We start from the raw sequence: 27,112 nt of genomic DNA on the forward strand, positions 1-27,112 counted from the left end.
CCCCCCCCCCCCCCCCCCACACACACACTTAAGAAAGCTCTGAGAAGACAGGAAAGCTATATGGAGTTGGAACAGAGTTGCAGGCTTTGCTTCCAGGTGGTAAGAAGTAAAACCCTGATGACACAATGCTGGGTACAGAATGGAGATGGCAACCAATTGTTGGCATGTTGTGTACTATCCTAAACTAGGTTTCTGAAAGGAAAACACCTTTTCACCTTTGTAAGTCCTTTGCTTTTTATCTTGCTGACTTTTATTAGGACTGCTAGTCCAGAAAAGAAACAGGAGATAGAGAAGCCAGCTGTGGAGGAGGAGACAAAGGAGGAGAAAATAGAGCTGAAATCGATCACTGCTGATGGAGAGTCCCCACCTGCTACCAAGGTCTGCTGACTGCTACTACTGAGTGTGCTGTGGGTGGCTCAGGTTTCTGAGCAAATGAAAAGGGAATGTATTATTTGACTGGCACTTTGTGTCTATCCCCTGTTTCTGCCAGATCAATGTGGAGGACTATCAGCCCAATGAAAATGAAGAAAAGAATCCATATCCCACTACTGAAGCTCCAGGTACCTCTATGCCCTTTTTTCTCAATCTTGGTAATGAAAGGAGAGACTGTGGTTCCTAAAGAAATAACAGTTTGAACTTACAGATCCACTGCTGGTCAAAGGTTAGATGTGAGCTGATACTGAATATGCAATACTTTTATGAAGGAATTCTGCAGTGTGGTTGCCTGAGATAGCTCAGTGACCAGGAGGTCCCTTCCAGTCCTATGTTTATTACTAATACTTGATTCACTGCTTAGTAGAGCACCACTGATTATCTTCATTAAGATGGCAGGCTAACAGACACCAAATTCTTTTTTATTCTGGTCTTCCCTTTCAATATGTGTAAGCAAATGAGTTTGATGGGGCCAAATAGGTACAACAATTGATTTTAAACAAATATACAAGGTGTTTGGACAGCTAGGCAGAAAGACTGTGTTGTATTTGAATCCAAATGCTAAATATAAATGTGTTGCCTACTTATCAATAGCCTGTCTGGCAAGAGACTAGGTTTCTTGTTTCAGCATCAGACCATCAAAATAGAGCTGACTGAGGGGGAAAGTGTGTCCAGTGATTGTATATAACTCCTTTCTTTGCATACCTGTGGACACAAAACACTTGTAGTTCACTAAGGGGCTCTTGGGAACCATGACTCACAGGCAAAAGTTAGAGCATCCTAAGGCTTTATTCCTGGCATGCCAAGCAGCAGCCTAGTATACCAGGAAGAGTATAATATGGACTAGAGTCCATAATTTGAATGACAACTTCCCTGCCATGATCAGATATCCAAAAACTCATGCTGCCTACTATCCACTGTGATGTTATCAGTGAAATACTAACAGATTGGCTCCAGGGTCATTTGTCATTCTGTTGTACCATTTATTGAAGCAAAGGGAACTGTGTGGTGGTTTCCAGAATTGATCTGTTCACCCTTTTCAAAGATTAGAATTACTTTTGCTCTTTTCAAGTCCTATACTACTATTCCTGTTCTCAGTGATTTGCTGAAAATGATATCTAATAGCCCTGTTGTTGCCTGGCTGCTTCTCTAAGGGCTCATGGAAGCACAGGGTTGAAAAATTATTTAAACTTTTGTATGTCAGAAATCTTTTCTCAATTAGGAAATGAGACTTATCATAATAATCTGTCACATTCTTTCCTGTATAGTCTTCTCATTATTCTCTATGAAGCTCTGACACTGAAGAACCTCTCTACACTACTCGTTGGTTCCGAGAGTCAATGGATCAAGACTTCCCCTGTTTATTGGGGAAGCAACTATTCCAATCACTTCCATTTATCCCTGCCATCTTATCAACTTCTCTGTGACTACCTGATTTTATGAGCTATTCATCTTCTTAGCCTTTTTTTTTTTTGCTACAGAAGGTGCTATATGTCTGTATCATCACTATTTGGGACAACATCTGACCTTAGACCCTTTCATACCCACTCCCTGTACATAGTTGTATTTCAGCTGCATCTTGACTGCAGTTATCAGGCATTCTGAGATGATGCATTTCTAAGTGTCTCATCAACATTCACCTGTTTCTAGTTTGTGGCTTTCTCTGTTAGTACCAATCATCCTTTCAGAGATAATGTCATCCCATCCTCTGGCAATCTCTCACACTAACCTAGTGGCCAAAAAGTATTGTCATTTCATTTGTGAGCTCTCCTTTATTCTTCACATTTTTTCACTCAGTCTTCTATCAGCTTTCCCTGCATCTATCCTAGTTTTCTCATTAGTGTCATTTCACTGTATCTACTATACAGTCCAGTTTCAAACCTGCCACCCCTGGAGCCTCCAGAGCACTTACATTTCAAATTACCTATCTTTCCATCTCCTTCTGCTGCATTCTCTGTAAAGATCAGCACCATCACTGAGCTTATGCATATTAGAAGAATTATTAAGGTGATAGATGTATTGTGAGGAGAAAATCTTACAGTATAGTTCAGACAGAGACATCCAATTCAGAGAGTACATCAGGTAATGTCAAAAGTCCAAGATGATTCATGAATTTAGCAAGGAAAGATCTAATAAAACAATATGCCTCCACAAAGGTCCTATGTAAAGAATTAAGAAGTTTCTCCCTCTCTCTACCAAACCTTCTGACTGATCCAGCATTTTAGTCAATTGTGTGTGTTTAACTTTTAACAAAATATAGTTCAGCATAATTCCAAACTAAAAGCCTAGCACTGAACATACTTGAACATCGGGGAAACTTTGAATCTGAACTTGACAGCTCATTCCCTTCAATCTCTAATGAACCAAACCAAGACCTTTGATTCAGACCTTGGGAAAGTCTGAATCTGGATCTGAACTTGACTGCCAGGACCAGTTCACATGACAGGCTTCAGTGGAGGGAATGCTTATTTAAGTACAAGCATCTTTTCAGTTGTTAAGGGGCAAACAAAAATAAAAAGGTAAATTAATTTAGCATGCAGAAGGTGTACCCAGAAATCTCCCTTGCATGCCAAATTGGCATTTGCTTGTATGGATGTACTTGTGCATTCCAGTTTCATAGAAGTGTTTCAATTTCTCAGGGAGTTACCTGATATGAGGGCACAGTCAGGCTACACCAGCTGTAACTCCCTTTAATTATTTGGCTTTTAGTGTTCACTTGTGCCATGCCCTTATGAGCCTACTTTATATGAAGAAATGCTACCTTCTTTCCTCAGGAGTGAGACCTTGAATGCACATCCCCCACCCAGAGGCTGTACTGAGCCCAGAAGCTTTCACATATTGTTCTTATATATTTGATAAAGGTGGGATGAGGCAGATAGTAGAGTTCATTATCTCCCAGAAGGCAGAATGCTTACTCTGGTAGTGTCCCTCACTCTCCTGAGCCCTCACCCCATACTCCAGAGTTATTCCTCTGCTATGCATAGTAAGAGGGAAAAGGTTATCTTGTGGCTAAGGCACAAAATTAGGAATCAGAAGATGAGTTTTCTATGCCCTGCTCCTAGACACCATGTGTACTTTTGGACAAGTTATATAACCTTTGCCTCAGTATCCCAAGCATTAAAACAAAGTTAATCACACTTACTTACCTCCCTCCCTTGAATGTTGTGAGGCTAAATTCATTAATGCTCATCAATGTCTTTGAAATCCTCATGTAAACAATGCAAAGTATGATAATTACTATATTATTATAATGATTAACATTAACACCACCTCTGCAAGGAGTGTTTAGAAAAGCATGCATGAAAGAATTTTTTTAAAACCAATGAAGCTTGAACAAACTATGTTACAAAGTGTAGTACAGAAGAAAATGGAGCAGTTAAAGAAAAGTATCTCTTTAAACAGGTACATGCTCTGCCTGCCAAACTCAAACACTTGTCTCTGGTCCTCTGAACTGAATTGCTCCTAGAAGAGAAAACTGTTTGCATGCTCTTGTATGATATTTGCATGCTCTTGTGGGCTGCTCTTCTTTTGTCACCGGTAGCTAGATTAGGGACTGGGCTGATCTGTCTACAATTTCTAATGTGTTAGGCAAAAGGCAGGGCAGAGGACACCTTAGAGACTAATTCATTCACCTTAGAGAGGCCTGAGCAAGTTAGTGTCTAAGGTGCCCCCTGTGCCCTGCTTTCTGTCTGTGCTTCTCTGAATGCATGCCATCCTGCCCTGTCTTCTGCCTGATTTCAGGCTAAAATGGCAAACTACCTCTTTCTAATATGATGAAAGTCCAATTAATCATTAAAGGAAGGGGAAAGAAAGCAAGAAGCTGAGCTATAGTTGTCTTTGAGTTTATCTCATTTTGTGGGTGCTCAATGAAGTAGATTTCTTCTTACATGTTGGCTGGAAGATGACTATGGTTGGGCACAGCCAGTAATCTCTCCCTCTGCTGCACATTTCTGCTTATGTTAATAATGAAATTAAATGAACTTAAGAATTTTAAAATAGCAAAATCCTGTCACACATTCCACAGAGCATCATCTGACTTCAGCATGTACTTGAAAGCCTCAAAGGCTAAGGTTCTCTTTCAAACCTTCTCCTTAGCCCCCTTAGGCATCCCAGTCCCCATCATTGCATTCCTTTCTTGCAAGTTAGGCACTGATCTTCACTGTCTGAAGCTCTGCTTCAGAGGAACTTGCTGCAAGAGTTTTGACTTTGTCTTCTGCCTTTTAATGCTTCTCTCTCCTGAATTTTAAAAAGTGACATCTCTGAGATTTCTGACAAGAATTGGACAAAGTTCCCATCCCCTGGGCACAACAGTGCCAACTGAGGCACCAGCTCCATGCAGCGTTCTTATAAAGCAAGAGGAGAAATGTCTAGTTGTAGTTCAAGCCAAAGAAGGAAGTGAAACTTCAGGGTCATATGATGTGCTTGACAATATTAAAGTACAAAACTGTTTGTTCCAGGAGAGGAAGATGAGGAGGAGCCTGAGATGCCTGTGGGTCCCCGGCCACGCCCAATGTCTGAACTGCATCTCAAGGAAAAAGCTGTGCCCATGCCGGATGCCAGTGCTTTCTTTATCTTCAGCCCAAGCAACAGGTATTTGAGAAGCAGCTCTGCTGCAGTTTTCCAACCAGAAAACACAGGACATCTTTGTAATGAGCCCCAAGAACATGTGGTACAAAGCTTCATATCTTCTGTTCATGGCATGGCCATCCAGTGACCTAGTCATGCCTGTACAACTCCCCAGTTGCAACCCCAGATGGGAAGCCCTGCTCTACAGACCTCTGTAACAGTATCAGTAACAATACCAGTATCCTGCCTAGCAGGAGTCCAGTTTGAGAGATAAATCTTAAGTGCTTTCGAAGTAAGGAACACAGAGGCAAGCACTCTGTGCTGGCCACTGGAATGTCCCAAAACATGTAGGCCTTATTGTAAGCAGACCTTGTGTGGCCACCAAAGCACAAGAAAGGTTTTTCTTGTTCAGTGGCTTCCCAAAGACTGCACACAATAGCAGTCCTTGTGTTCTTACTCATTCCTCCCATCCACAAAATAGGATGCAGAAAAGGGGACAGGTAGAAAGACAATTCGTGGCTCCACAGGACTGGATTGCTGGGGAGAGCATTCTTCTCCACTCTTCTTTGATGTACCTTTTGGGGAATCAGAGCTCTGTATCTCTCTCTATATACAGCTTGGGCATTATGGACCACATTCTAGTCCTTGGGAGGTATACTACAAATCTGACTAGTCCATATGCTATGAATAAACTTAAAACAAGTTGAAGAGGAAGCAGGGCACTACCTAAAAAATGAGGTCTGAAGTTGGCAATGACCACGTACAGAAGTTCATTTCTATGGTAAAAATTTCTCAGAAAGAAGTTCTTAGCTATTAAGAATTTCTCAGCTGCTCCCTGAGCTATCCCCATCCTTACTTGACAGCTTACGCTCTCCCCTGCCTGCCTGGTTAGGCAGCCCCCTGGTTTTTAAATGGTCACATGTGCAGCCCATCTGGGTTACAAATGGGATGATTTAAAGCCAGAGACTCAGGGAAGTGGGGCTGAGGACTGCTTCCCTGTCCCTGGGTCCCTGTTCCTTGGCTTTTAAATTGCTGCATGTTCTTCCCAGCTGGGTAGCACATGCAACATGTAAAACCCACAGGACCATAAACTGGAGTGAGGATAGCTTCCCCAGCCCAAGTTTCTGGCCCCTGGAGCATTGCACTCCCCACCAGATAGGTGATTGGGTCATCATTTAAAACCCAGAGGCCAGGAACTAGAGTTGGGGACAGCCTTCCCCAGCCTGATTCCCATGCTTTCTCCCACATTGCCTTCCTCTTCACCCAGTCTCCAGAAATCTCCCATGGCTACAAGGCTACTTGAGCCTGGGTAGAAGGGATGAGGGAGGATCATCCTTCTGCCATAGGAGAATGTTATCCCTGCCCTTTTATGCCTTCCAGTGGAATGGGAGTAATGCACCACGTGGGGGCTCTTCTCATACTGCAGGGATCCTCTCAGAGCACTAACTGCGTTCCTGCCCACAAACACTCCCAGGGGAGGAGTGTTCACAGGAAAATAGTCCCTCTACCTCCTGCCATCCAGTTGATTGGCAGGACAGACAAGAGGGGCATTCTCCCAGGGCTGGAACCCTAGAAAAGCTCCAGCTGTGAGTGCACCTGGTTCTTCCTGCAGGTGCAGGATAGAGGAGTACATTGGGCAGGGACTTTTACCCCTGAGTTGATTGTGGGGAGGGGGTATTCCCCTGAGGCAGGAGAGAATTCTCCTCGGGCATTAGACACCTAGTATCCCACAGTCCTCTGCTCTCCCTCACTTGGAGATTGAAGGAGGGAGAGCAGAGGACTGTGGGATACTGGTGTCTCTTTCTCCCAAGAGAAATGTATAGATGTTCAAATTAAATCAGGAGGAAGATCCTCCTCATAAGTAACCAATTTAACTTCTTGCAAAAGAGACATTTTTCTTCTGCATGAAAGATGTTGAAGGTCTGTACTCTGTCCTTTTTGTGCTGGAAGAAAAGTGTTTCTTCTGGCACAAATGGAACATCTCTGCATGGCCAATGAGATCTGAAGCCTTAATCTGTCTGTCAGTAGCCTTGTCCCGTTCGTGATCAGGAGGTACTGAAATGCATTACTATGTGAAGGCTGTGCAGTGGCCAGCCATGTATGGAATAAGCTTACCAGTGTCCTGAGACCATCATAGACCACTGATAAATCGTCTGGTGCCAGCTATTGCCACTTCTTAGGAATCTGCCACTGCCGCCAGATATCACTGAGAGTTTTTGTCACTGATATCAGTCAGATCAGGATTGGGTCCACTGGGCTGACATTATCACCTAGAGATGAAAACCTACCTCTATCCTTAACAATTCCCTTGAATCATTTATTCTCTGCATCACTCCCTGCTAGATGGAAAAGTCAGCTGTTGTGGCCAGAAGTATTTTTGCCTATATTAAAAAATGGCATCTACTTGAGATAGTGCGGGAATTTTGGAATGTAATTAGCAGATGGGTTTCCTGATGTGATGCAGAAATAACAAAAATAACATCAGAGCAAAGAATGGGTCCATCTGGCTTTCAAGAGAATGTGCAGGGTTTCCTTTTTGGGCTCAGCTGTATCTTACACATGTAACTGAAGAGTAGGAGCAAGCTCAAATTTGCCTAGGTGTAAAAGAAGAAGGGCTATTAGAAGCCTCACACTCTCTCATAGCCCATTGCAGGGGTGTGAGCAGCATGGTCCTCATATTCTCCCGACTATGCTACTGGGTCCTAGGCTACCACAAATAGAAATGCATGCTGCCTCCTTTCCAGGATGTAACAAGTGAACATGCTTTGTGAAGCACCACACTGCCAGAGGCAAATTGCCTCACAGGGAAGTGCACACCAGTGCAGTCCACACATGAGGCTCTGTCATAAGGGCACATTTGAACCCTAGGCCAGTCTTTCCATGGCAGGACTGATGTAATTACCCTGTAAAAAGGGTTATAGTAGACAGTAGGGTAATGGGAGTCAGGACTCTTGAATTCTGATCCTGGCTTTAACCCATGTTTTTTTTCTTGAAAAAGTGACTTCACTTCCTCAATCACCGGTAAACTTGCTATAATAAATACTAGGGGCTTAGAAGCAAAACAGGGACCTAAATAAAATGACAGTTTATCTACAGTGACACACAAAGGTGTTGTGTGGCTACATGTCTCTTTCTATATGAAGTGCCTTGAGATGGAAAGAGCTATGGAGGTTCCAGTCAAACTAGGCAAGGGCACATTTCCACCGGCCTGAACTTGGTTTCGGTTCTTGCTGGATAGGCTCCTGCTAATAGCAAGAAATGCCTTATGTTAGTTCTGAACTGTAGCAGATGGAAACTGTATTGTATGCCCCTAGATGCCCCTCCCCAGCTCCCTGTTCCTGTATGCTGCACTGGCTTAGCCATATGCAGACATTGCAATACCATTCTCAGGTCAGCTCAGTAATGTGCCTGGGGAAAAAAGCTGAAAGAACTGGTGAAGACTGATCCTAAATGGATTTCTATCTCATTTAGATCCCTTTGTTTGAAGCAAATGGTTTAGCTTCAGAGTGAAGCTATGGGACTTTGAATCTAATAGAAGTCAAACATACCAAGAGAGATTGTTGCCATCCTCTCTCTGCCTCACTGAGGTATCTATGTCACACTCCTCCAAGATGCTGACCTTCTGTGAGGCACTGAGGACGTGTGTACACCACGTTCGCAGTACTCTGACCCCACCCACCCATTCCTGCTTATAGATGTCCCACACCAAAAGTGGAAATGTGGCTTGAAACTCTCTCAGGGGCCTCCCCCATGGCTGCTTTCAAGACAGAGATCACAAGAGCAGCCATGTGCAGGAAGGGAGAATGCTTGCTCTCAGAACTGCTCCACTACCATGCTTCTAGATTTGGCATGTGACTGAGAACAGGTGGGTGGGTATGCTCAGACATACCCCCCACCCATGAACACCAGGGCAAGTGATTCACTGGGAGCTCAGAGTGCTTAATACCATGTGGACTCAGGCACAGCTGCAGGGCCTCCCTTTTTCCCATGCTGCTGGACCAGAGTGAATTATGCAGATCACTCCTCCAGGTACAGCCTCAGCCAGAAAAGAAGAGGGAATGTATTTCCCATCCCTGTGTTTTCTCTCCATGCTGGTTCTAATGAATAAGGTTTATGTCTTTCCTCTCTCTTGCAGGTTTCGTGTCCACTGCCATCGCATCGTTAATGATAACATTTTCACCAACCTGATCCTCTTTTTCATCTTGCTCAGCAGCATCTCTTTGGCAGCCGAGGACCCTGTCCGACACTACTCCTTTAGGAACCAAGTATGCCTCCCACTCTCCTTCCCTCACTACACATTAAGACTGTGGTTCAACCAGCTATTGAACCAAAGCTAGAAGAGACTGATGGCTGTGCAGAGACAGCTAGATCAGAAGTTTCTGGAGTGACTTTCTGTCCTATCTTATGCCTTATATAGGCTATATAAAAATCATTGGGCTTGCAGGGAACACAAATCAAGGCATAATTTGGCCATATCATAACCCCTTAGTTGTGGGGTATGAGAGAAAATGTGAAGTAAAAAATAGGCCTTCTGTCAAAGAGGGGATTTGGGGTGTAGGGAGAGCACAGCAGAAATGGAACCTAGAAACTTAGATTGGGTTTCAAATAATTCTTCATTTCTCCAAGTTCCTTTCAGAATTTTAGCTTTCCTGTCCCACCCCTGTTTTCACATGAGAAACCCTGGGCCTGACTCTGACCTCCATTGGGCACTTGTACATATGATGGGGGCTTAATCTCTATGGCCATGTGCAGACAAAAGGAAGGGCGTGTGTGCACGACACTTTAAAACGGGCTAAATGCTTCTGCACCACTTTACTGGTGTTGATGTTTGCACGCCCTGGCAGCATATTGCACATTAATTCCAGCCGCTGTAGGAAATTCGGCAGCGTAATTCACCTTAAATGACTTGGGGCACAGCAAACTAAAACTCTGAGGAGGAGTTTTAGTTTGCTGCCCCTACAACCACAGAGCAAAGCACCCGACTCCGTGCAGCTCCATGGCTCAGCAAGAAGCCTTGCAGGCAGCCTAGCAGCAGCCCAGGAAAGCAGGTTTTGCCCAAGAAAAGCAGCAAGCCTGATCTTCCCCACCCCCCACCCTCCCCAAGCCTGCCTGCCTGCCTGAGCTGCACTGGGGCCCGGTGCTTCCCTCTGTGGCTGCAGTATCCTCCCAGACCCTCGAGCCAGGTGCCTGTGGGTGGGTGCCTCCTGGGGAGGGAGGCCGCCGCTGCTGTGGAGGGAAGCACTCCCGCAGCCCAGGGACCACTCTGTCCGCCAGCGGCTCGCCCTCCCCTCCCCGCTGCTGGGGAGGCAGGTAAGTCAATGGGTTGTGTGCATGACACAGGGGTTTAATCTGCCCTGAATTGAAGTGGTGTTTTTAAAAACCCACCACTTCAGTATAGGGCCCCTGTTTCATCTACACACACCCTATGGTTTTATTTTATGCTCTCTAAATTGAAATGTTTGGTTTGTAATTGAAACCCATTTCAGTTTTTTCTTTCACATTATGGTGAAGGGCCTCCAGGGGCCTGATCCTTTTTTTGCTGAGCCTGCCTGCCTCTCCCCAGCTGGAGGGTGAGCTTCCAGTGGGGAAAGTGGCCCCTAAGAGGCCCTGGTTCTTCCCTCTGTGGCAGCAGTGCCCCTGGGGCCACCTGAGCAGGCTGCTAGAGGGCTGGGGGTTGCATCAGCTTGGAGGCAGCACCCAGCCAGATCCAACTCTTCCCTGAGCCCATTGGGGCTTCCAGCACCCCATGCACTGTCCCCACCACCTTCCTGCCACCGATGAATGGGCTGGCTTGCCCCTGGGGCAGCTCAGGGAGGCAGCAAGAGAGCAGCTGGGTGTGCTGGCAGCCAGAGAAGGCAGCAGGAATGGTGCATGGGGAGCCGGAAGCCTGCCAAGCCCAAGCTTCCCCAAGCCTTTCTGGGCTTCCAGCACCCCATGCACCATCCCCGCCACCTTCTTCAGCCACCAGCACACCCAGCCACCCTCCTAATGCCTCCCTCCACTGCCCCAGGGGCAAGCCAGCCCATTCCCAGGCAGACACCAGTGGCAGGAAGGCAGCAGGGAGAGTTCACGGGGTGCTGGAAGCCCCAGCAGGCTCAGGGAAGAGTTGGATCAGGTTGGCTTCTGTCTCTGAGCTGGAGCAACCCCGGGGACACTAGCAGCCCACCCAGGTGATCTGGGGGGGCATGCTGCTGCTGAGGGAAGGACTGTGGCCTCCCACAGCTCAGGGACTGCTCAGCCCCCTGGAAACTTGCCCGTCCCCGGCTGTGGGACAGCCAGGCAGGCTCCACAAAAAAAGAAAAAAAAATTGGGCCCCTGCCTTCCACCGATTCTGCCTTCCGCCAATGCCTGCAGTTGCCAGGTGCCTGCTGAAGGCAGAAGTGGTGAAGGGCCCAATCCTTTTTATCAGTGGAGCTTGCCCACCTCTCCTGTGGCTGGTGGGGGAGCTGACAGCTGTATCATTGCAATTTGCAATGCTGCAAACATTGCAAACTCATTTGAAACCCTCAAACATTGCGCATATGTATTGTATAATGCTATTAAGCCACACAAAGGAAATTTTTGTCACATGTACAAGTGCCCACTGACACTGCTGTAAACCTCTTCAGGCCAGTTCAGTCACACTGGTACAAACTCAGTGTTATTGAAACTGGAGTCTGGTCATTAGCATTTGAATGCAGGGTGCAAAACTATCAACAGACTTTGAGATAATCCTCAACAAATATGTTAATGTCCTTTACTGAGCAGGCCTTAGAGGGCATTCAGCACAGAAATACATTCTCACCTGCTTTTCTAAAAATTCTTATTAACCCCCATAAAAATTACATAGCTCTTTTAGGTATGCCAAGAGCTTCCTCAATTACTTTGTGTCATCACAGAAATGAAGAGTCAGCAGTTGCGTATGAGAAGTCTGGGATCTGCTCTCCAGAGAGGCATTATGGAGCTTTTCTAGTCTAGTTTTTGAAGAACTTGTAATACTTTGACAGTCGTTAATTTTTTTTAAATTGTTAAAATACCATGCAAGAGGATACTAACAAGAAATTTGAGTTGCAAATTCAACCTGCCTTTATGCTTTGGTAGTATAACTGTGAGATTGTGCCCTGCCCTATGCATGAGGCTGGGAAGAAGGTACAAGCAGCCTAACTCTTCTTGTTCACTCACACAGAGACAACACAGGCTGGTCTATGGCCTCTTTTGTGCATAAAGTGTCTGCAAGGCTAGTAATGCTATAGGCACTAACCTCCACAAAGTAGGCAGGAAGAGTGGGCTCTTGGGGAGGGACATGTTCAAGCAGTTGTTTCCACCTACTCTGGGTTCCACATACCACACCCAGAAATGCAGTAATGAAGACTACAGGGATTCCCTATATGGCCACTTATGAGAACCTCTTTCTCTAGCAGGTTTGAGAGCAGTGCCAGGGACACACCACAAGTGGCTTCACTGCTGCATTTCTGGATTTGTGTATAGAGGTGGAAGTGCTGAAGAGGAGCATGCCCAAAATGAAGCTGGTGATCTGCAGTCATTTCCATCAGACATAGCTTTTGCTTCTATATGACCACTGAAAACTTCTTCTGGGCCAGATTCACTGCCTTGTGCTGTTCTAGTGATGCAAAACAGCTATAAAAGCATTTTTATCATCTGATTTAATCAAGTTCACTGATGCTTTGTGTCATTAGAATGATGCAAAGCAGCTGGAGAGTAACTGCAAATCTGGTCAACTGACTATAACATTATTCCACAAAGGATTATAAGTCCAAATCCTGCCTCAGACTGCATTAATTATGGCACATTAAATTTAGTACCTGTAATGGGTGCTAACTTAATGCGCTGTGATCAGCGTGGGTGAACACTTTTTAAGTGACATTAATGCACATTAGACTAAATCTGCTGCACATTAGTGCATTAGTATGGTTTTTGCCAGCCATACTAATGCACAGTAGAACTAGTAGATGCACCCACAAATAGGTGCAACTTCCCATGAAGTTTCTGAGACAAAATTTCAGCCATGGCTTACTGTGCTTTAAGACATATGTTCAGTAATTAAACAGCAATACTTGTCTCTGTTTGACCTTTAGTATATTTGCAAAATATTCTGAGTTCCGATTTAATTTACGAGTTGTATCTAGATAGCTGCACTTGTTGCAGTAGTCATTCCATATTTATGTAGCATAATAATATATTTGAATCTAGATAAGTGTAAGTTACACCACCACTTATATCACACAGTGAAGTCTAGAGATAGGAAATATGTACCAGAGGTGGAGTCCATCTCCTTGCCATTTGAAAGATAATCTCCTGTTGTATGTTTATTAGTGTTTTGTCCAGCCAAGATTCATATTTGCCATGTGATGGGGCTTCTACTACTTCCTTTGGGAAACTATTCAATTTAAGGTTTAATTCAACTAACAAGACAGCAAGCCCAGGGAGAAACATTCTTGATTTGCACATGTAACTGTGTAGTTAAAAGAAAAGGGTTCAGAGACTCTGGCAGATTTGACTACATTATGAGTATTTCCCTATAGCAGAAATATAGAGGGTAAAACCTAACCCCTTGAAAGTCGATGGGAAAACTCCTGTTCCCTCCAGTGGGATTGAGATTGATTCATAGTTAAAATATCCATGTCTCCTGACATTGCCTGCTTTGAAGGTCATTCTACATATCCATGTCTGCCATTGCCTCTTGTTTCAATCTAGACAAAAACTCCATGTTCAGTTTCTAAGCATACATTTGAGGCCATGTACTGCTCCCCAAGGTAGGTGCCGAAGTAGACTCAAGTACTTCAGTGTGATTTTATTCCACCCTGCCTGAGTCTCTGATAAGCTGTCAGTACAAAAGATGGATGGGTCATCCTCTTCCTCACTGCTTTCATGTGACATGGGCCACATACAAACATTCATTTCTAGTGGTGGAAGTTTTCTACCACTAGAATTGTTTCCATGAGAGGTAGCAGTATAGGCATTCAACCACTTCTCCCCACTCCTCATGCCTTCCTCAAAGCAGTGGGCACTGGAGCAGTGCAGCAAAGCCCCTTTCTGCTCCTCATACCAGGCATTGCAATGTGAGAAGTGGGTGGGGAGCTGCAGCAGTTGCTCCTCCCCTCCCCTCCTGATCTACAGGGGGGAACAGAGCAACTCTGTCCCATGCCCTCTCCAGACCAGGATGACCCCAGTCTGGGAAAGACAGGGGAGCTTTTCCCTGCCATTCAACTTCTCTTGGGACCAGGAAGAGATGAGCAGCAACTACTTCTCCTGCCTTCCTCAGGCTGGGGTGACCGTGATTTCAGAGGGCACAGGAGGCATTGCCCCACTGATTAAATCCTCCTGGTCTCTGGACAGAATCAAGCAGCAGGGAAGTATACAAGTACTTCTTCTCCCAGGAGTGACTTCTACTGGATTGGAGATAGCTTGTTTTTCTTCCAGAACCACCAGTTTTGTTCTGGAAGAAACTATGTGAATGTCTGTCCAGTCATGGTTTCTACTGGGAGAGCTGCAGTTCTCTTGATAGAAACATAACACATATGTATGGCCTTAGTTTTTAAGGCTAAGGTGACTGCGTTACACAGTTAGAAGCATTAATGCATTTTCAGGAACTCAAAGAGGAATAGGATCATAGGTGGGTATAGGTATATGTAACCTTTGTACCACTATCAAAAGGTACTGCTGTTACCGTGCAACTGCTTGATTCTGTAGCAATACAAGTGTAACAAAACTGCTCCAATTTTAACTGCTTCATTCAGGATCAAAATTGGGGCAAGTTAGCTCACTGTATCACTGCATTATCATGCAGATGTAGCGGTTAGGTGGTAAGAGGTATGCACTCCAAATAGTAGCTCCACCTTGCTTTTAAAGCCCCTAAAAGGTACATTGGTCCATAATGTTAGATACCAAGTCAACTTCAGCTCCTAATAAATGAAATAAGATCCTGGCCCCTGTTGTTCATTCTAATCCAGGACAAGTCAGGAGTGAGAGAAAGGAATCACAACCCTATATGCCTATTTGCAGTTTGTTTTTCTTCCATTGCAACCAGGCACAGAAGTTAATAAAAGGAACCCATATCTTTTTCCCCCAAGAGACCAGCCCTTCTTGTGTTCTAAGTCTAGAAGTATATTTGGGAAATCCTTGAATTGTCTATTCTTTATAAAATTCAAAACAAAACAAAACAAAAACATGTTTTGCCTTCAAAGCCCTCATGGGATTGTCACTCACAGAAAAGATTTCATTTGATGTGCTTATTGTATCTTGTGCCAAGAACTTCATTGCATTCAACAGGGTGTTGTTACAGTACCATTTTTCATATATTTTGCTTGTCTCCTGTTAGCAGGCTTGTGCATTTTGATTTTGGACTATTTCCTGTTACAGTGGTCAGTCACTGATCTACACCCCACCCTTATTCCCTTTTGTTTTACAGATTCTCTTTTATTTTGATATAGTTTTTACTGTCATTTTCACCATTGAAATTGCTCTGAAGGTAAAGTGCCCATCTTCTCTACCATTACCTGTCACTTGTGAGCCTCCTAGTTATCTGCCGCTTTCTGTTGCTAACACACACACGCCTGTTTGTCTCTGGGTCACACTCAGTACCACTAACCCAATTGTGCTTATTTTTCAGATCCTAGGCAATGCAGACTATGTCTTCACTAGTATCTTTACATTAGAAATTATTCTTAAGGTAACCAATATGAGCAATACACTTCTCTCTTTCTCTCTTTTGTCTATGTATCACTTTAAATCCCTGTTATCTTCACAGACACTATTTTCTTTGGCTTTTATCTTATCAATAGTTGTCTAAAACTTAAACAAGTCTTCTGTTTAATTTTGATATAAAAATTACATTTTACTATAAGGCCAGTGTCAGTATGATGCTGTGTTGGGGACTCAATATAAAAGGGCATTCTTGTCAGGAGATATAAGAGATGGCTGAGGAAAAAAGCCAGCTTCCTAAACACGTACCCCAATGGTTGCCATTCTCTGCAGGATGTACAAAGAACTCTGAGCCTGCACACCTTCTGTAGGCCAGACTCGTGTTAGCGTCAGCTGGTGTTATGCTTCTGAGGTCTTCTGAGGGCTTGCAAGGTGGCACTGTATGAACTGATGCGCCTTCTCCCAGGGGTTGAACTGATGCCCCTTCTGCATGCCGTAACTCAGTGTCAAGTTCTGAGTTCTTCCCAGTCATGAAACTGGGGTTTGAAGAAGCCAAACATCTATTATAGGCTACAGTTAGCCCAACTGAATAAGAGAAATCAGAAGTAAACACGGACCAGTGGTGACGTGTAGGGGATGCACGGGGGGGCATGTGCACCCCCTGAGAGTGCTGGTGTACTCCCTGACAGCCAGCGCTCTCCAGTTAGGTGATGAGCAGGTGGGAGCACTGGTGCCCCCTCCCCCCCACGAGTGCCAGCCAAAGATTGGGGGTGCCAGGAGAAGCATCGCTGGCACTTCCGGGTCAGCACGATCGGCTGCAGAGGGACCCCTCCAGTTGGCGAGATTAGCCATGAGGGATGCCCCTACGGTTGCTGACTGGCTGCTGGGGGAGCACATGTCCCGCTGTCTCAGGAGGTACCAGTCACCCATGACAGAGACCCAGCATAGATCTCACTGTTGAGGGATGGAGGGAGAGCTTAGCATACAGGTCACTTAAAGTATGAAGAACTGTAACTGGGATGGTTACTCATGATAGAAAATTACTGATTGAGAGAGTAAAACTGCCTGGCTGATTTACCCCCTTCTGATTTCCCAGGGAAACACTCTACCCATGAGGAAATGTAGCAAGAGAATGGTTTGACTGTGGAGAAAATAAAAATATGCTACCTCTTTCTTAACTCTCATTTCCCCAAATTGATAGTCTAATGTTTTAAATAACAGTAATCAAGCAAAGTTTCTGGCTCTCTAAATGCAGGGTTCAGTTGACAGCTTGTTTTTTGTCACAGTGAGCTGGTTTTGAGCTCTGGCAGGTAGCAGCATTTCTCCCTGGAGTTGCTAAGATCTTGTACCTCAGACAGCTAATGTGATATCCCACCAAAAACTAAGGGGACAAGATGCTCCCTGAGTATTGTTCAGGACTGCACTTGTCTGTTTGGCTTCAAAGCACCACAGCCACGGCACTCTCCAAAGAGGTTCACACTTCATGCTGTGCTGCTGTGTGCAGAGTGCATATTTAGACCGTAAATCTAAGTGCCCACAAAAAAAAGCATGGCAAAAAGGAAGCAAAGCAGCAACCACATTTCAAATCAAATTATAGCCCAGGCCTCAACTCTCTGACAAGGAGACCTTCAGTTGATTTGAATGCACAGGAGCATAACATTAGTAGCTCAACCCCGTTCCCTGTGAAGTAAATGCAGATCTCTCCTTCACTTCAGTGGCAGTTAACTGAACCTGTTAACTAACAAATCCCTTACCATAGTGCTCTGCTTTCCCTACAGAATTGTAACTTACAGTAACTAACTCTGGGATGAAATTCTGGCTCCACTGAAGGCAATGGCAAAACTCCCATGAACTTCAGTGGAAATACAGTTACTTCTGGACTTTCCCTAGGTATAGAGATGAAGAAGAGAGTAAGAGCTGAGCAGAGGATCAGGAAATCCTGGGTTTTAATCCTATTTCAAGTATTGCTTCACAGCTTGACCTTAGACAAAGCACATGATCTCTCAGGGTCTGTTACTCTGCCGTCTTGCATCCTGTGCAGTCTTTTGTGCAATGTTAGGATAAACAGTAGTAGTGACTGTGACTGTACAAGGTTGGAGACGATGGAGAATCAAGCTCCATCATTGAATTGATAATACTCATAAACAATATGATTAACAAGTTTTCTGCACAGTCTTTTGGACACGTGAACTGCTGCATAAGCACAAATTATATATATTTTTCACAGTGGCATTGGAGTTGCTTTGGGCTGCCACAAGTGGAAGGCAGACACAGAGGAAAAAGATTTTTTTTTGCTATTTCCTCTGAATATTATTACATCTTTCAACAGGCCACAAAAGTACCACAATTGTATAGTACTTAAACTTAACAGAGCTTCCTATCTTTATTTCAATGGTGCCCCCTCTCTTTCAAGATTGCCATACAAAATAAAGGTCATGGTTACCACTTTTGTCATGGCAAGAACCCTTCCCTCCCTCAATCTGATGTGTCCATAAAGTATAAATTCTAAACTGAGTCCAGAGTTTATACTTCTTTCCTTCTAAGTTCTGTCTGACTGATTGGTAGTCAGTTCCCTAATGTCATAGATGTTTGGTGAATAAGTAATATGCTATATCATGTTCTCTTCCACAGTCCTTTGGCTGGAATTGCCATGAGCAGCCATGCTTGGAAAGTGTTATCAAATTCTATATCACATTCTCCTGGGCTGGTAACGAGAACCAGGAAACATTTTTAAGCATATTCTCGTGCTTACTGGATTTTTTTCTGATTGTTTTTCTTCTGTTTTGAGCAATCTGGTTAGAGCCAGTCATTCTGAGAAACCTCAATGCTAGTCTTACCTTTTTAAATGGGTCTTAGCCATAAAATTCAAATCATTGCCTAAAATTTCCAAAGCTCAAAGGTCTTTAGGCCTGAAGTTTTGTTTCAAACCTATTTCTAGGTATATTGCCAGTATGTATATTTCTGGAGCCTTAAAATTCCACCTGTGTACAGAAAAGTTCCATATTTTTACACGGAAACTGATGCTTATTCACCAGAGTGCATTATCCTAGAGGAAAGATACCTAGTAAAAGAAATGGATTCTTCATGTTCCAGAAATGTAAAGTGTTCTCAGTGACTGATATCCCTGGTACAAATGTCTTACAAACATTGTCCCATGGAATCCTTTCCTCAGATATGTAAGAAAGGAACAGAGGGAAATGAAAAAAAACCCCCAACATAATTTATTGAAAACAAATGTAAACCATATGAGGCTTCAAACTAAGGGGAAAACAAGGCATGGAGATAGGGGAGTGGGTTTCTGAATACAGGGAGCAAGTCAAATGGAAAGAGAATACCTCCTGTTGCTTTAGCCCTGGTCTAAAGCATAAAACCCCCAAGTGATTCAGTTGCTGTTCTTGCTCAGAGGGAGGAGGGGCTCCACTGTCTATTACCAATGACCTAGCAACAAGAAATATCACAAAAGAAAGTCACTTTCTGATTTCATATTTTTACTAAGTCTAATCAAGTTTTTTAAAACATGCAGGCATCTTAGTTCCAAGTGCCCTCTCCTGTTGAAAATAAAGGGGAAATCATTTGGTTTTTAGAAAGAGCTCTTTTTGCAAACATTCACTGTGCGCCTTTTCTATTTCTGAGTAAAATTTTATATTCCGTTTGCTTTGATTTCAAAGAAAGAGTTATCATAGGCTCCAAAGGATCTACCTTTCATTTCCCTTTCATGGGGACCCATCTTGTTCACTGGGGTTTTGGGATAAAATGGTCACTGTGTTAGAAATATTGTCCCCCCTCCCACAGAACATACATTTGAGCATGACCAGCTGAATATGATCTGAGATATGATTCCCGGGCAACTACTAATGGAAAAGTTTGTTTGTCTCTTTGTCCCTTCCCACAGATGACTGCATATGGGGCTTTCCTTCACAAGGGCTCCTTCTGCAGGAACTACTTCAACATCCTAGATCTGCTGGTAGTCAGCGTTTCTCTCATCTCCTTTGGGATCCAGTGAGTGAGCCATTGTCCACTGGAGGGCCTTTTGAAGGGGGGGGAGTCAGTGGGATAGACTCTGTAGGTCATATTGTCTTTCTTTTTTCCTTGCATTGTGTTGAATACCAACACTGAAATCTCAAGATTTTTTTTTTCTAGCTGGTGCCAGAAGTTGGAGAAATTTATTCTAGTTAGGCTAGTAATGCACCAGGTCAATTTGGTTATAATACCTGGAGGGAGATACTGAAGGTACCAAATGAGCGATATAATGTGGTCAGCATTTCAAACAAAAATTCATGAGACCCTTGGACTCCACTCACAGTTCTCTGACTTCAGTGATATTTCAAAGTGCGTTACTTCGGGATGTTCACTGTAACATGTCCGTTCTTCAATTATTCCTTCTGTAAAATGGGGATAATAATATTTGGCTACTTCACAGAAGTGTTTTGAGTCTTAATCAATGAATGCCTACCAAGTGTTTTGAGAGCTTTAGGATAGAATTGTGGAGTTGGTGTTGTTGTCATTGCCTAGTCATTGTGCCACACAACTTTCTTTTTATTAATTAACCATGTTAATAGCATTGCTTGTTATGGTAAAACTTTCTACCTCAAGTGAAAGAAAGTCTGAGGATACTGCCAGGGCAGTTCCAAAATAATAAGATCCCAACTGATCCTATAATAGCTCAGGTAATTCCCCTCAACTGAATAGCACCTCACTTAAGACTGGTTTCAAAGCCCACTGAAGTCAACTTGAAAGCTCTTATGAACCTTAGAAGGCTTCCAGTCAGGTTCCCAAGGACAGTTCAGAGTTAATTTTGGCTGTTCTCCCCAGTCTTCAAAGGCTTCTATATATTAGCACAGGCATGATGTTCCCAAAAACAGTGGGATGGGGCTAACATTGCAAAGCCATAGGACACATTCTGCATTAAGGAGCAAGTGTGAAACGGGTTATGCCCTTTGATGCTGATCTAACAAGACATTCACAAAGTTGCATAAAGTTCAGGGTAAGCATCAGCACTTTTCTTGGGTCAGAATCCAAGCACCTTGCCATACTGAATGCCAGATTGGGTGTTGTACCTTTATACGCATGAGTCACTGGGAAGCTCCTTTCAGTAGCATTTCAGTAGAGTCCTTCTTTGTGCCGTATCTTAAAATGTGTTATGATGACTTCATCTTGGCAGAGTTTCCATTACATATCCACAGTGTATTTGGCAGCTTGACTTGCTGAAGAGAGCCCTCCCTGTGTTCTCCTCCCTTCATGAATACAGCTGAGATGGCTAATGCTATCTGGATATAACCAGGGGCTGTACAGACGAGGTGGCAGAACCTGCACAGATAATTCAGTATGGCAATTACCAAGCCTAAGTTGCAGCTTTTTGAAGTGCCCCCAAAATACTTCTCCTCCCTTGGGGATTTCTGAAACATGGTTACAATTTTTTTAAAAAACGCAGATGTAAGTTAGAGTACCTTGTTACTAATGTCTCTGCATTATGTTTACTCACAGAAAGAAGTTTTTTGAGGGAAATAAATTATTGTAATGAGCTGGCTAGTGGTTATGTGTATCATTGTCCTCTGGCAGATTAAATCAAAGCTATGTTAATCAACATGTCTTAAGTATAGCTCTGACAGCCCATGGAGATTCTCCTGTCGCCGAAGTTATAGTAACCTGTGCTTTGGAAGCAAAGGATTGAGTTCTATCCTTGTGGTCACCTTGATGCTTTGAACAGCTGTAGCATCAGCAACAAGATGACTCTAAAGTCTTAAGTGGCCTGGGTTTCCAAGAATATTTACAAACAAGAAAGACTGGGTAAAAGTCAAGCACCCAGCTTCCCCTACAGCTAGGCCCCCTTCTCTTGCTATTGATTCACTGCTATTTTCTTTCAGATCTAGTGCCATCAACGTAGTGAAGATCTTACGTGTACTACGAGTGCTCAGACCATTGAGGGCCATCAACAGAGCCAAAGGGCTAAAGGTTAGAAAAATTCTGATCTCCTCAGGTAGTGCTTAAATGCTAGAAACCCAAGTTACCTCTGGCAAGAAGTACCAGCCTTTTAAAACAGTGCAGGTAGTATTTGATCACTGTCAAGGCAAGAAGGCTTAAAGTACATTAAGTTTGGCTTGATTTGCAAATGGCCAGATGTATGTATTTTGATTGTTTCCTCTTCTTTGTTAGCAAGGTCCATTCTTACGATTAGGATGTGTATTCAAATATACATCCATCATGCTTCTTACTAAATATTTTATAGAGATGAATCCTAGTATTCTTCACTGCTTTTCTACTAGTTTACATCTTATAGGTGTACAACACACATTCTAGGCATGGCTTTGGGGTTTTTATTTCTGGAAATGCCACTTTGTAGTATACTTTATATACTTTATATTTTTTGCTGAACTTACAGGTTCCTTCCACAGCAAGAGCAACTCAGAATGATCCTTCCAGTTACTCTTGCCTCTGTCTTCTATTTGCAGCATGTGGTCCAGTGCGTGTTTGTTGCCATCAGAACCATTGGGAACATAGTGATTGTCACCACTTTGCTGCAGTTCATGTTTGCCTGCATTGGAGTTCAGTTGTTCAAGGTGAAAGCTATTCATTCACTCACCTCACTGAACCATCTTCGGGGATAGGGAGAAGAGTAGAGTGAAGAAGTAGTGGGGGAGGGAAGAAAATGGAGCTTCCTGTTACAGAGCAGAAAATATGTCCAGCACTGCAGTAACTGAGTCGCAGAACCCAAGTCCCATTACCCACGACCCAGAACCAAGACCAGACATGTTGCAGAGGTGATGCACTTCATGTCGGATCAAAAGAGTAACATTTTGTCAACCTGTTCTCCTGCCAGACAGTTTGTAGCAACACCTTAGTGGCAGTGGTGCTTTTCCTAGAAAGTGGTATTTACCTGGGCTATATCCACACCCATGCCTTATATCACTTAGGCTAATCTTAAAAGTTTCCTTGGATTTCTTTTTGGGCATTGTCATACATTGCACTTAGAACATGTTAACTGCACTTAAAATGCAAAAGTCTGCACACTCAATCACTAAAACATATGCTAAGTTCACTAGGATTGTAGCAAAGTTATGACTTTTCACAGATCATATTAAGTAACATGTGTTCAACTATCATCTGACCACTCCACAAAAATAACATGAGCAATTTGTGGTCCCAGGGCTGAGATCTATGATCCCAGCTGCAGGACTGCATAGGCAATTCTAACTGGCTCCAGTACAGCCCCAGGGCTGAGACTGGCAATCATTTGATTGTTGGTCCCAGCCCTGGGACTGCACAGGAGTCTTCAACTGGTTGACATCCAAGGACAACAGGATCCAGCAGCAGGGGCAGCACCCTCTCCTGGGCTCAGCTCCCCATGTCTCCCTCCTCCCACCACCAACAGCAGAGACCCAACTTGCCAGAGCTCCCTATGAAGCATGCAGGCTGGGAGATTGCAGTAAGCATTACCATGCAACTACTTAGAACATGTTTTAACTTTTAAAACAGCATAGTAATGCTTACTACAAGCTAAATCAGCAGTGCCCAACCTTTTTGCCCTTTGGGCTGAATGGGTGGTGCCAGGTCCCTCCATGAGCCGGATCCAGGCAATTGACCTGATCCAAGTGCAGGGAGTTGTGCAGCCCAACCTTGATCCATCCCCTCAGGGTGTGGTGCAGTAGAGCATTCCTGATCCAGGTGTGTGAGGGGAAGAGAGGGCAGGGGCCAGAGCAGCCCTAATCCAGATGCATGGGGTTGGGGAAGCAGCCTGGTCCTTGTCTGGATGCATGGGGCATGTGTGGGGCAGGGGAGGACAGTCCCAATCTGGACACACGAGGTGGTGGAGGATCGAGTGGCCCTAATCCAGACATAAGTGGGGAGCAGAATGTGGAGCAACCTGGCCCCAATCCAGAAGTGCAGGTGAGGCAGCCCAGCCCTGATCTCCCTTCACTGCAGTGACTCAGGTGAGGCTGGAGCCAGCCATGCAGAGCTTCCACCACTCCCCATTGCCACAGGGAGAGAGGTGGCACCAGCCAGATTTCATGGCTCTGTGGGCTGGATTTGGCCGATGAGCCGGAGGGTGAGCACCCCCGATATAAATAACATGTGCTAGGTGTCCCATGTTACAAGGCTCTTTATTTTCTCACTACTCTCCTGACAGCTGTTGTCACTCAGCTCTTGATGGAGGTACATAGATGATTAAGCAAAAAGAACATGCAGTCCCTTTTCTACAGAAGTCCATTCTAACTGCATACATGGTAAGGAAGGGAAGTTTCACTCTTCTCTCATTCTCCTCTAGGGCAAACTGAAGAGCTGCAGTGATAGCTCCAAGCAAACACCCGCAGAGTGCAAGTTAGTTCATCCTTTCCCTGCCAGCAACATTCATGGGCTCCCCTGGGTCTAGTGCTGTAACTGTAACTTTCTTTTGTTTTTCTTCTGCTTTCCAAACAATAGGGGGTATTTCATTACATACAAAGATGGCGAGGTCACCCAGCCAATGATCCAGCCCCGGAGCTGGGAGAACAGCAAGTTTGACTTTGACAACGTTTTGAATGCCATGATGGCGCTCTTTACTGTTTCAACTTTTGAGGGCTGGCCAGAGTGAGTGCACAGCTGAGCAGGTGGCCAAGGGGTATGGTGGTGGGGATAAATGCAAATTCTTCATTCCTTTCTAAAAAGGAATTTAAGATCTAGAGCTCTGAAGTGTTGTGCATTGCTGCAATGCATTGATAATTAGTTGCTAAATTCCACCCCAGAAGCGACTGTATTTCAGTAATTGGAGAAATGATTCCCATAATATCTTCTGTTGTCTTCACAGAGAGTTGTGAAGCTTTCTTAGTTATATATTTTAAAAAAAAGATAATAAAGTGCAGTTTATTGTACTGGGAATATGAATACATAGGTACATATGCTATATATACAATACGTACACATACTATACTATATACAGTATATAAAATATTGTATATATTTATTATATTCTACATACTTTGCTTATAAGCTCCTTGGAGCAGAGCCTATTGCTTCTTTATATTTTGCTCTTATTGAGTAACAATTATTAGTTATAATAGGAGTAGTTTGTTGTTATGGGTAATAAAATTCATGAGTAATAATATTGATTCTATTACTGTTTCAACTGAGTGCAAACTATTGTTCCCATCTTGCCTGTTCCAGTTAGATGCCCAGTATCAAATACCTGATACTGCCTAATTTTCAGGGTGTAATAGCTTCCCATCCTACCATTCTTTATATGTACTGTGAACTCCTTGTCAGGTGTTTTATCGGTATTTAAGAGCATTGTGCATTTTCTTACAAAAGCCTTTCCATCACTGCCAAGCTAGTGCGAGTTGCAGCAGTGAAGTCCTCGCAGTGCTGACCAGATATATCTGACAACACCAACTTCTCTGTGACAGGGGAAGCACCAACACGAGTGACTTAATGGCATTCCCCCCATCTGCTAGTTGGGCTCCAGAGTGCTCTCACCTGATAGTTTCAACCTGGTTTCAAATAATTAAAAGTACTGAGATCATTATTCCACACAGAACTCTTGTGAGTAGCACCAGGTTCTTGACAAATTGGACTGTCTCTTCCTTATTTGCATTATATTAAATTGAAGGTCTCATTGTTGTTTTAACCTTTTAAATGGTTAAACTGTCGATGCACCTCGACATTGAGCAGGATGGGCAGAATTAAATAGATAAAACTAAGATGTGGATCTGCACTTTTACAAAAATTTGGGATTCAGATCTAGGAAGTTACTCTGTACTTGTCGCAATACAAACTAAATCATTTTTCAGCTTTGATAACATTAGAAGAAATTAAGTTACCCTGTTAAATTTCAGTATCTTTTATAGTTCACCAAGTTGCTATGAGATTATGCTCTTGGAATGTTTTAAGTTCTCCAGTGTCTCTCTTTGCCTCCAGGCTGTTGTACAGATCCATTGATTCCCACATGGAAGATGTTGGACCCATCTATAACCACAGGGTGGAGATCTCCATTTTCTTCATCATCTATATCATCATCATTGCCTTCTTCATGATGAACATCTTCGTTGGTTTCGTCATTGTCACGTTCCAGGAACAAGGAGAGCAGGAGTACAAGAACTGTGAACTGGACAAGAATCAGGTAATTTACAGCTGCTCAGTGTAGCGAAGGGTATGAAATAAAACAAGAGATATACCCTGAAAGGAAGACATGAGGGCTACCAACAGGACAAAACCCTAGGATGGCACTTCCAATATCTCTTGAGAACTACGTAAAATAAATTTTTCTTAAGGGCCCACATAAAAGGTCGAAGTCTAGTGTAGGCTTGTATGCCACCTACATTTCAACAAGATTTCCTGTGTCCAACTAAGAGCAATATGTAGCCCAGAGGGAGAACAAGTGAAAGGCTCCAGTAGGTAGCATTTGTTTATTTTATTGCTTAGATTTTAGTCCAAAAGAAACCCTCACCAAACAAATCACCAAATGCTATTTGTTACTCGTCATAAATGTATAATCTGCCTTGTCTCTTTAACAGCGTCAGTGTGTAGAATATGCCCTGAAGGCTCGTCCCCTGAGGAGGTACATCCCTAAGAACCAATACCAGTACAAAGTGTGGTATGTGGTGAACTCCACCTATTTTGAGTACCTGATGTTCATTCTGATCCTGCTGAACACTATCTGCCTGGCCATGCAAGTAAGTAAAACATCTTATTTGTTCTGTGAGGATGGTACATGGGCAGTCTGGTCAGTGCTAGGAGTGGTAAAATGCCCAAGCATGTTCAGTGAGGACTTGATCTTTGAGGATTTTAGCTGTTGAGTTTTATCAGATCTCTGCCCAGACTAAGAAAGCTGCTGTTTTTTCAGATATTTATAATTTGCCTGAATGTGGTCAGAATTTCACAGGCAGAGCAAAAGGCACATCCATGACACAAAAGCCGCTGTGCTGCCCCCCCTGCTCCCCAGCAGATCAAAGTCCCTACTCCAAAGTCTGGGAGTGCAAAAGCTTTTTGAATAGTGTCCTGTTTCTTTTTTAAAAGGTGAAAAAACAGATCCATGTCCATCCCTGCCCTCCCTTCCTCCCCCCTCATCCCCCACAGCCTTGCTCTCAGAAACAACTGAATTGTTTTGGCCTGAAACATTCTTTAAGAAAAATCAGCCTGCAGCAAACAACATAGAATTTTTTAGTGCAAACAGTTCAAGTTCAGCAAAGTTATAAGCAATTAAAATAGTCTTATAATGCAGAACGAACGCTCGTGGTGCTTGGGCCAGGTGCCAGATGACTGGAAGATAGCTAACGTGGTCCCCATTTTCAAAAAAGGGAAGAGAGAGGACCCGGGCAACTATAGGTCTGTCAGTCTTACCTCTATCCTTGGGAAACTCTTTGAGAAGATCCTCAAGGAGCACATCTGTGATGGGCCTGCTTCAGGGATGATGCTCAGGGGCAACCAGCACGGTTTCATTAGGGGCAGGTCATGTCAGACCAACCTGATTGCCTTTTATGATCAGGTCACAAAGGCAATGGAT

At 43.8% G+C, this 27,112-nt stretch overlaps 1 protein-coding gene across 4 annotated transcripts in view; it reads left to right on the top strand.

The window, feature by feature from the left end:
- CACNA1C (calcium voltage-gated channel subunit alpha1 C) overlaps window positions 1-27,112 on the top strand; it is a 790,825-nt gene that overhangs the window by 655,658 nt on the left and 108,055 nt on the right. For all 4 annotated transcript variants that reach the window (XM_019515544.1, XM_019515545.1, XM_019515546.1 and 1 more), the window contains 12 exons: window positions 258-378; window positions 491-560; window positions 4,890-5,022; window positions 9,134-9,263; window positions 15,407-15,466; window positions 19,532-19,638; window positions 21,504-21,591; window positions 22,089-22,196; window positions 23,903-23,955; window positions 24,058-24,204; window positions 25,528-25,729; window positions 26,124-26,282. In XM_019515544.1, coding sequence (XP_019371089.1) covers window positions 258-378; window positions 491-560; window positions 4,890-5,022; window positions 9,134-9,263; window positions 15,407-15,466; window positions 19,532-19,638; window positions 21,504-21,591; window positions 22,089-22,196; window positions 23,903-23,955; window positions 24,058-24,204; window positions 25,528-25,729; window positions 26,124-26,282 — 1,378 coding nt within the window. The remainder of the gene's footprint in view (window positions 1-257; window positions 379-490; window positions 561-4,889; window positions 5,023-9,133; window positions 9,264-15,406; window positions 15,467-19,531; window positions 19,639-21,503; window positions 21,592-22,088; window positions 22,197-23,902; window positions 23,956-24,057; window positions 24,205-25,527; window positions 25,730-26,123; window positions 26,283-27,112) is intronic.

The sequence above is a fragment of the Gavialis gangeticus genome, unplaced genomic scaffold, assembly GCF_001723915.1.
Source record: "Gavialis gangeticus isolate Ggan-Ray unplaced genomic scaffold, GavGan_comp1, whole genome shotgun sequence".
NCBI classification, from domain to species: Eukaryota; Metazoa; Chordata; order Crocodylia; family Gavialidae; genus Gavialis; species Gavialis gangeticus.